The sequence below is a fragment of the Vombatus ursinus genome, unplaced genomic scaffold, assembly GCF_900497805.2.
Source record: "Vombatus ursinus unplaced genomic scaffold, bare-nosed wombat genome assembly UNPS02010320.1, whole genome shotgun sequence".
Lineage (NCBI taxonomy): Eukaryota > Metazoa > Chordata > Mammalia > Diprotodontia > Vombatidae > Vombatus > Vombatus ursinus.
Window position 1 is genome coordinate 7,291,908 of NW_020950098.1, and position 9,975 is coordinate 7,301,882.

The 9,975-nt window shown below is 41.6% G+C and overlaps 1 protein-coding gene across 1 annotated transcript in view; it reads right to left on the bottom strand.

The window, feature by feature from the left end:
* Nucleotides 1–6,697, bottom strand: part of MON2 (MON2 homolog, regulator of endosome-to-Golgi trafficking) — a 144,250-nt gene extending 137,553 nt beyond the window's left edge. Inside the window, exon 1 of the mRNA XM_027854154.1 lies at nucleotides 6,482–6,697. Coding sequence (XP_027709955.1) covers nucleotides 6,482–6,592 — 111 coding nt within the window. The 5' untranslated portion in view covers nucleotides 6,593–6,697. The remainder of the gene's footprint in view (nucleotides 1–6,481) is intronic.
* Nucleotides 6,698–9,975: the final 3,278 nt, after the last annotated feature.

The window sequence follows — 9,975 nt, forward strand, 5'->3', positions numbered from 1 at the left end:
CCTTAACAAAGAGTTTAAATCTCAAGTAACTGGCAGGGATCATGAGTAAGCAGCGCAAAAAGAGTCAGACTATATTATCTTACTTTGGTGACAAAGAAGACCAAAACATACAACCAGAAGAAGATAACAAAGCCAAAGCTCCTACATCCAAGCCTCCAAGAAAAATAGAAATCAGTCCCAGGGCTTGGAAGAGTTCAACAGGGATTTTGAGAAGCAAGTAAGAGAAGTAGAGGAAAAACTGAGAGTGATGCAAGAAAATCATGAAAAACAAGTCAACAGCTTGCTAAAGGAGACCCAAAAAAATACTGAAGAAAATAACACCTTAAAAAATAGCTTAACCCAAATAGCAAAACAGGTCCAAAAAGCCAATGAGGAGAAGAATGCCGTAAAAAGCAAAATTGGCCAAATGGAAAAGGAAGTCCAAAAGATTACTGAAGAAAATACTTCCTTAAAAATTAGAATAAAGCAACTGAAACTAGTGACTTTATGAGAAGTCAAGACACTGTAAAACAAATCCAAAAGAATAAAAATTAGAAAACAATGTGAAATATCTCATTGGAAAAACAACTGACCTGGAAAATAGATCCAGGAGAGAGAATTTAAAAATTATAGGACTATCTGAAAGCCATGATCAAAAAAAGAGCCTAGACATCACCTTTCAAGAAATAATCAAGGAAAACTGTCCTGATATTTTAGAACCAGAGGAAAAACAGAAATTGAAAAAATCCACCAATCTCCTCCTGAAAGAGGTCCCCAAAGGAAAACTCCTAGGAATACTGTAGCCAAATTCCAGAGTTCCCAGGTCAAGGAGAAAATATTGCAAGCAGCCAGAAAGAAACAATTCAAGTATTGTGGAAACACAATCAGGATAACACAAGATTTAGCTGCTTCTACATTAAGGGCAGCAGGGCATAGAATATAATATTCCAGAGAGCAAAGGAGATAGGATTACAACCAAGAATCACCTATCCAGCAAAATTGAGTATAATCCTGCAGGGGAAAAAACGGTAATTAATTGAAATAGAGGACTTTGAAGCATTCTTGATAAAAAGACCAGAGTTGAACAGAAAATCTGATTTTCAAATACAAGACTCGAGTGGAACATGAAGAGGTAAACAGGAAAGAGAAAATCATAAGAGACTTATTAAGGTTGAACTGTTTACACTCCTGCATGGAAAGATGATAGTTGTAAATCATGAGACCTTCATCAGTATTAGGGTAGTTGGAGGGGAAAAAATTATATGTATGTATATATAGATATAGATAGATAGAGGGCACAGGGTGAGTTGAAAATGAAGGGGTCAGATCTGGAGAATAAAATTAAGGGGTGAGGGAGGAATATATTAGGAGAAGGAGAAAGGGAGAGGTAGAATGGGGTAAATTATCCCACAAAAAAAATAAAACAGAAAAGAAAAGGCTCTTACAGTGGAGGGGAAATGGGGGAAGGTGAGAGGGAATGAGTCAATCTTATTCTCATAGGATCTGACTTAAGGAGGGAATAACATACACACTCAATCGGGTGTGGAAATCTGTCTTACCCTACAGGAAAATGGGGGGGGGAGGGGACAAGAGAGTAGGGGAATGACAGAGAGGAGGACAGACTGGGAAAGAGAGTAATCAGAAGCAAATACTTCTGAGGAGGGACAGGGTCAAAAGAAAGAATAGAATAAATGGGGGGGGCGGAATAGGATTAAGGGAAGTAGAGTTAATTTTTCACAGCATGTCTACTATGGAAGTGTTTTGCATAACTGCACGTATATAACCTATATTTAGTTGCTTGCCTTATCAATGAGGGTGGGTGGGGAGGGAGGAAGGGAGAAAATTTGGAACCCAAAGTTTTAAAAACACATGTTTAAAAAAAATGTTTTCACATGCAACCGGGAAATAAGAAATACAGGAAACGGGGTACAGAAATCCATCCTGCCCTACAGGAAAATTGAAAGGGAAGGGGATAAGATAAGGGGGGGAGAGATAGAAGAGAAGGCAGACTAGGGGAAGGGGTATTTAGAATGCATGCCATCTTGGGGTGGGGGAAGGGGCGAGATGGGGTGAAAATTTAGAACTCAAAATCTTGTGGAATTTCATTTTAAAAAAAATAAATAAAAAGAAACAGGAAAAAAAAGAGAGAAAGAAATACCCTGTATGAGACCTTTATCAGAGAAATTTGATGTAAAGGTTTTTCTATTACTTGTTTCCCTTCTAATTTTAGCTACACTAGTTTTGCTTGAGCAAAAACTTTTTATTTTTATATAAGCAAAATTGTCTATTCATAGTCTCTTCTCTAAAATATTAAATGTTAAACTGTGTATCAAAAATATTTACTACATTGAGAATTTATCAGTAAAAAAAAAACAAAAATAAATAAATAAATCATATATCCTAGTAGGGGTTCAAGTATAGTCCTGGGAATTGTATTTTCAGAGGCCTATGCCAGTTTAGTCACTTTCACTGCCACCAGGTTGTCCACTTGACAAATCCATGGCCACCTATGAAAAACCAAAAAATATATAATGGTCCTCAGTCCTAAGCAATCCCCTTCCACTTTTGCAAGGACAGTAGCAAAGTTAAGGAAAGAGGGGGCAAAGGCTACTAAGAATCACATGGTTTTTAGACCATTTATAAATATTAACTTCATTATTAATACTCTAAATGTGATCACTTTGTGCAACGGTCAACAAAATGACATACTTCAGGGACTGAATTGTGTCAATATTGTCATTCTCATTTTAATAGATGGAGGGAAATTGTTGGAGAGGTAAATAAATGAGTTGACTTTATCATGTATCCAAAGGAATCAACAAACATCACTTCACAGAACATTTGATCATCACTTATTGCAAAGTTCATGATAATATTTACAAAAATACCATCATGAAAACAACTGCAGTTTATACACCAATCTGTTTCTAATCCCAATTCAATCATCCCTAATTCTATTTCTAACAACAAAAGAAAATTTCTAAGACTCTCCAAATTAAATCAACATATACTTTGATACTCAGTGACTTCAATGCAAAAGCAAGATAGATGATGAAAAATTTTTACTGAAAATCAAGGGTCAAAAATAAAAAATGAGAAGATAAAAGACTCACCGTCTACACAGAATTCTCATGCCTATTACAACTGGAATACTTTCTCTTTATGAACCAGTAGGCACTGGACATGATAAACACTAACATCACAAAAAATGAAACTGATAACGTTTAGAGTCAGGAAAAGAAACATTATTACTGATATGAAAGTCACGGAGTCTATGGACAGTTAAAAATCAAATTATCCTCTCATAAAGCTCAAAGAAAGAATAATTATCAGAAAAAAAAAAAACACAGCATGCAACTGAACTTACTCCAACCTGACCTTTATATGCTATTGATGCCCCAAACTGGGAAGCAAAAGGGAAGGACAGTGATTGTGACCATACCAATTTTATACATAAGAGTGCTGGGCCTGGAGTCAGAAAGATCTGAGTTCAAATTTGGCCTCTGACATGTACAAGCTGTGTGACCCTAGGCAAATCATTTAACCTTGTTTACTTCAGTTTTCTCACCTACAAAATGAGCTGGAGAAGAAAATGACAAACCATTCCAATATCTTTACCAAGAAAACCCCAAATGGGGTCATGAAGAGTCAAGACACTACTGAACAACAATAAAGACATGCAGTTTCCCCCCAGAAGTAATCAAACAAAAAGCATTTACTAAGCACCTACTATGTACCAGGCATTATGCTAGGCAGAGAAGTTTTAAAGAAAAAAAATGAAACAACTCCTGCCTTCAAGGAACACAACAGATCCAGAGTTGGATGGGATTTCAGAGCTCATCTAGTCCAACCCACTCATTTTACAAATGAGAAAATTAAGGGCCAGGAAGGTTAAGTAATTTGAACTTAGGTTCTATCAGGAAAGATGTGCAATAATAAGTATACACAGGATATAAACAAAAGGGTAATATAAATATATTTATATTTAAATATAAATATATAAATAAAATAAATACAAATATAAACATAAACATAAGGATAATTTTGGGATAAAGGGCAGGATCAAGAAATGTTTCTTATAGGTGGTTGTGGCTGAGCTGAGTTTTAAAGGAAACAAGAGGCAAAGGTGAGCAGGGAGCACATTCCAGGGATGAGGGACAGTCAGTGTAAAGTCACTGAAACACAAAAGCTGGAATGTCCTGTGTAACAAACTGCAAAGAAGGCCAATTTGGCTGGACTGGAGATTGCAAGAAGAGATGAGTAATGTTAAGGCTGGAAAGTAGGTTGGGACCAGTATGTGATAGATTTTCAATAGCAAATAGAGTAGATTATGTTCGATGGAAGAAGTGAAGAACCAGTGTAGTTTACTAAATAGGAAAAAGGCACATTGAGACCTGCACTTAAGAAATATCACTTTTGCAACTCTGTTTAGGAATAGGTAGAACCTTGAGACAGGAAGACCAATTAGGAGGCTATTGCAATAGTCCAAACGAGGTGATGAGGGCTTGAACTAGAGTGGGTTATATGAGTAGTAAGATCAAGGAATAATGCAAGCAATGCTGGAGAGGTAGAAACAAGATTTAACAACATAGCAGATTTGTGGAGTACATGCAAGTGAGCTCCTCAAGGCTCTTCCCACTCTAATCCATCCTCCATTCAGCTACTAAAGTGATTTTCCCAAAGCGCAGGTCTATTCATGCCACCTCACTACTCAATAGACTCCAGTGACTTCCTACTGCCTCCAGGATCAAATACAAAATGCTCTGTTTGAGATTCAAAGCCTTCATAACCAGCCCTCTCCTACCTTTTCAGCCTTCTTATACCTTACTTTCCAACAAGTCCTCTTCCACCCAGTAACACTGGCTTTCTGGCTGTTCAATGGACAGGACACTAAATCTTTCACCTCTGGGCATTTTCTCTGACCATCCCCTAGGTCTCCCTCCTCATCTCTGCCTGACTCCCCTGAAGTTTCAACTAAAATATCTTTCACTAGAAGCGTTCTCCAACCCCTCTTAATTCCAACACCTTCTCACTGTTGATTATTTCCTATTTATTCTGTATATAGTTGTTTTGTACATGTTGTTTGCATGTCGTCTCTCCCATTATATTGTAAGTTCTTTGAAGGCAGGGACCGTCAAAAGACAGTTTGTTTTTTATTCCCAGTGCTTGGCATACAGTGGACACTTAGTAAATCTTTGAGTTGAGGATGACACCATGACACCTAAGCAACTGTTGTGCCTTTGACAGAAACACGGATGTTCAGAAAGTGGTAATTTGAGGGGGAAGATACTAAGTTCAACTTTGGCCACAATGAGTTTAAGACAGGGATAAGACATATATGCAATTAGAAATAATCAGTTAAGTAACTGGTGATTTGGGACTAGGGATGGAAACTTAGGATCAGGGAGTCATCAGCACAGAGATAATAATTAAAGTCAGCAAGGGAGTGGAGAGGTTAGTGTTCAAAAGTTCATTAATGTTTCCTGATATTAAAATTAAAATGAGTACCAGCATCTAACATCCCAGATTTGTCACTTATTATCCATGTGACCTTAGGTAAATCACTCAATTTCTCTGGGCTTCAGTTTCCTCATCTGTAAACAGAAGAAGGGGCTCTTAACCTGGAAGTCTGTGAACTTTTTTTCACATATTTTGAAAACTTCATTTCATTATAACTGATCTCCTTTCTAATCTCATGTATTTTAGTTAGTTTATAAGTTATTCTGAAAAGGAGGTCCATAAGTTTCATCAGACTGTCAAAGAAGTCCAAGACACGTGAAAGATTAAGAATCCCCAAACTTGATCATTTCTAAGATTCCTTCCAGGTCTAAAAGTATGTTCCTCTTACAGGGTATCCCAAAGTCTTAAGTGACATTTTCAGCTATTAAAAGCTCAAAAAGGTGTCCCAAAAATCTTGATGCAAAAGCAGAAAACTGCATTAAGGACACTTAAGAAAATAAGTAAAGATACTTAAGAAAATTGTGCTGGGGTACCTAGGGTAGGAGTGGAAGGGCACATGCGACTTCTCATATACTCTGCAAATGTGAATTATGTAGCTTTCATCACAAATTTACGGGACAGTTGGGGGCTCAAGTCTTAGAAGATCCAAACTATTTGGGCCAGCTCACCCATCACTGAACTTTTCCAGCTAGCTCGGAAGGTGAAAAAAAAAAGGGGGGCGGGGGCGGGGGGAGAAGTCTAGTGGGGGTCATTAGGACTAAATTAACCCCGCTCCCTTCACAAACTTCTACTGTAAATTGAAATGGGGGGAGGGGAGAAGAAGAGGGGAGAAAGGAGAGAGGAAGGCGTGGCGGGGCAGAGGCAGGAGAACGAAGACCCTCTCTCCCTCGCCCCTCGCCCCTCGCAGACGGGCGAGTGAGGAGGCTAGGTCCCGGCCCCCCAGGCCCACTCGGGGAGGTGGAAGGGTCAGAGTCAGGCCAGGCGGGGGTGGGGGCTGAGCCAGGAAGGCGACGCCCCGTGGCGGCCGCCGAGCCCCTCCTACCTCCTTGACAGGTGGGAATTTCTTTTTGCACTCCAGGGACAGGGCCCGCAGGTCGCTCTGCATGTTCTCCAGCAGCTTCTTCACCGCCTCGGGGCTGTTCGTGCAGGACATGATCCCCCCGAGCTCCGGGACGACCGTCCCCCGGTTGCTGATTCACACGCCCTCAGCAGCAGCCTCGCTCCGGGCTCCGTGGCGGCGGAGACCCGAGGCTGCGGGCCCCCACAGCCGCCTCTCGCCCTCTTCCCGTCTCGGCCCTTCGGCTCCGCCGGGCCTGCAGGAGCGGCCCTTCGGCCCCGGCACCGACAGCTGCTGGGGTCGCCAGCGGCCCACCCCCGCCTCCTCCCGCTGCGGCGGTGCCAGCGGCCAAGCGGGCAGGAAGCTTCAGCGCCCGCTGTGCCCGGCGCTCCGTCTCTCCGCCGCCATTAGCCGAGTCTCCCCACAATCCCCCGCGCAGCCGGGACACGTCAGCCGCACTTCCGCACAACGCGACCTCTCTGGCTGCGCGAGCCCACGGCCCGGAGGAGGGGTGAGGAGGAGCCCGGCGAGGGGCGGGGACGCGGAGGGGCGGGGCGAGGGTTCCGGAGCTGAGTGCGCAGGCGCCCGCCGTCCTGGCCCGTCCTAGCCCTGAGCCTGAAGTCGGGCTGAGGAGGTCGATCAGCCGCATCCTTCCTGGGCTAAAGGCGGAAGCCGGTGGAGCCGAAGGCCGACGCCCACTCATCTAGGCGTTTGTTAGAGGCGGTTTAGAATGAATCTCAGCTTCCTCATCAGTAAAATGGAGTTAAAAATAAATAGCAGGAGCACAGAGAGCACTGGGCTTGGAATGAGAAAGGCTCATTTCCGTGAGTTCAAATGCGGCCTCAGATACTAACGGTGTGACCCTGGACAGGCCATTTAACCCAGTTTGCCTTAGTTTGCACATCTGTAAAAATGAGCTGGAGAAGGTATCTTTGCAAAAAAACAGAACAAAACAAACCACTAAGTGGAGTCGTGAAGAATCTGACATGAGCCTTTTCAGTGCAACAGACATTAAGCTCCTACTGCATGCAGTGCTAGTGCAACCAGCACTGTTGGGAGCCAGCTTGAGTTCAGTGGAAAACGTACTGGAGTTGGAGCCTAAATTCAAATTCTAATTCTGGCTCTTTTAAAAGAAATAATGGCTAGCATTTATAGAGTGCTTTAAGGTTGGCAAAGCACTTTAGAAATATTGTCTCATTTGATCTTCACAAGAAGCTTGGGAGGAGGGGCTATTGTTATCCCCTTTTTACAGATGAAGAAAATGAGGCTGACAAGCGGCTTGCCCAATGTTGGCACAGCTAGTGAGTGTGTAAGGCTAGATTTAAACTTGGGCCCTTCCGACTCTGGGTCCAACTTTCTGTTCAGTGTAGGTTGGCTGGAATTAGGAAGAACTGAGTTCAAAGATAGGTTGTGTGACCCTGAGCAAGTTACCCAACTTTTCTCAGCCTGAGTTTCTGCATCTCTTAAACGAGGAGATGACTCTGAGATCCCTTCCACTCCTAAATCTGCTGGATAGAGAAGAAAAATGTTTTGGTCTGGACTTGTGATTTCATCCATGTAGGGAACAGCCAGTCTGTTAAACCAGATGGTCAGCTACTCTGCAGTTCTGTAGTCTTAGAGAGCTACTTGGGGGCCACTGAGAGCTTAAATGACTTACCCAGAATTATATTGTCAGTATGTGACAAAGACTGAATTTGAATCCAGGTTGAGGCTGGATCTCTACTATGCTAAGCAGACCTTGATTCAGAATAATCAACAATGCCTATTCTGTGCTAGGTACTGAAGATACAAAGACAAAAAGGAAATATTAGCTCTGCCCTTAAAGAGCTTACATTCTTTTGGGGTATGAAACATCTAACACTTGGGACACTAGTAATAGAAGGTCTAAATGGGCAGATGTACTGTCTTTACCATCTGTTATCTGTATTAATTGTCCCTGGAGTGATATCTGAATTGTCCACCAGGTGGCAGCCTCCTTGAGCCACCCTTTGGGTAGCTATCTTCATTGCCTCAAAAACCTTTGGTATCCCAGAGAGCATTTACCTGAAAACTCTTAGGCTGCTGTCCCACTGGCGCATGACTCACAATTTGGCATCCCTGAGCAGTTTAAACCCACACTTACTGGATTCAGAATTTAACTAGGAGATCATATGGAATATTACTCAAAATATTAAGAATGTAATCTTATTTTAATGGGGATTGTTAAATGCCCAGAATGTCTCTGATGGTTTCTCCCAATGTGGAGGAAGACAGGAACCTACTTCTGGGAGAGTCATGAGGACAAGTAATGGTTTCAAGGAAGTGCTTTGGAAAGATGGAACATGTGTAGACATTTTGCAGCTGGTTCTAGTTAGCTAACCACATGGTCAATAAAATGTTCCAACCAAAGTTGGTTGCAGATGCATTTGAAAAAGGACTAATGAAATTGAGCCAAGATGATCAGGTAGGAAGAAACAGTACCGCCTAACTTTCTCTACAGCTGCTCCAGCAATGAACTAAGAAGAATGCCAGACTGAGACTGACAGGGAAATCAAAGGAAAAACTAGAGTGAGTCAGCAAGTTTGACCTACAGGCAAGTGACCAGACATGAACTGTGGTTTAAGAATGGACCAGGATCATAGACTCAGAGATATGCCAGTAGAACAAGATATCCAGAGCCATTTGGAGACTTGGTACCAGGACCAGAAGTCAGCAATCTTCCAGAGAGGCCAAGAGTTTGAACGGGGTGTCTAGAGCACTCAGCACGGCCACGCTCTGGTTTCTCAAAGTAGATATCTGAAAGAATGAGAAAACAAACAATATACACAGCTCTTGTGATGCCAAGGATACCCAAGACATAAACCCAGAAGGAAAGAATAAGTCCAAAACAGCTATAAGCAAAGCCTCAAAAACACAGCTTGTCCATAGACCAATTAGAATTCCTAGAAGAAATTATGCAAGAGTTTTTAAGAATTAAAAATATTATAAATGAAATAAGAGGATTAGAGGAAAGACTTGAATAGAAATGAGAATTATGGAGAAGAGACTTAGAAAGAATATTAGCAGCTTAGTAGAAGAGGTACAAAACCTTACTTTTGAATTCCCAGTATCAGGCTCCCTGAAAATTAGAGTAGACTAAGCAGAACTTAATGGTTTTGAGACAAGAAATATTAAAGCAGAGTTAAAAGATTGAGAAAATAGGATAAAACTTAAGTTATCTTAGTTTCTTTAAAAACTCACTTGAGGGGCAGCTACGTGGCACAGTGGATAGAGCATTGGCCCTGAAGTTAGGAGGACCTGAGTTCAAATCCAACCTCAGACCCAACACTTGACACTTACTAGCTGTGTGATCCTGGGCAAGTCACTTAACCCCAATTAACTCAAAACAAAAAAAAAAAACTCACTTGGAAAACAGAACAAGGAAAGAAAATTTAAGAATCACTGGAATACTTAAAAGGCATGATTGCCTGCCCCCCCAGAAAAAGCCTGAATATAATATT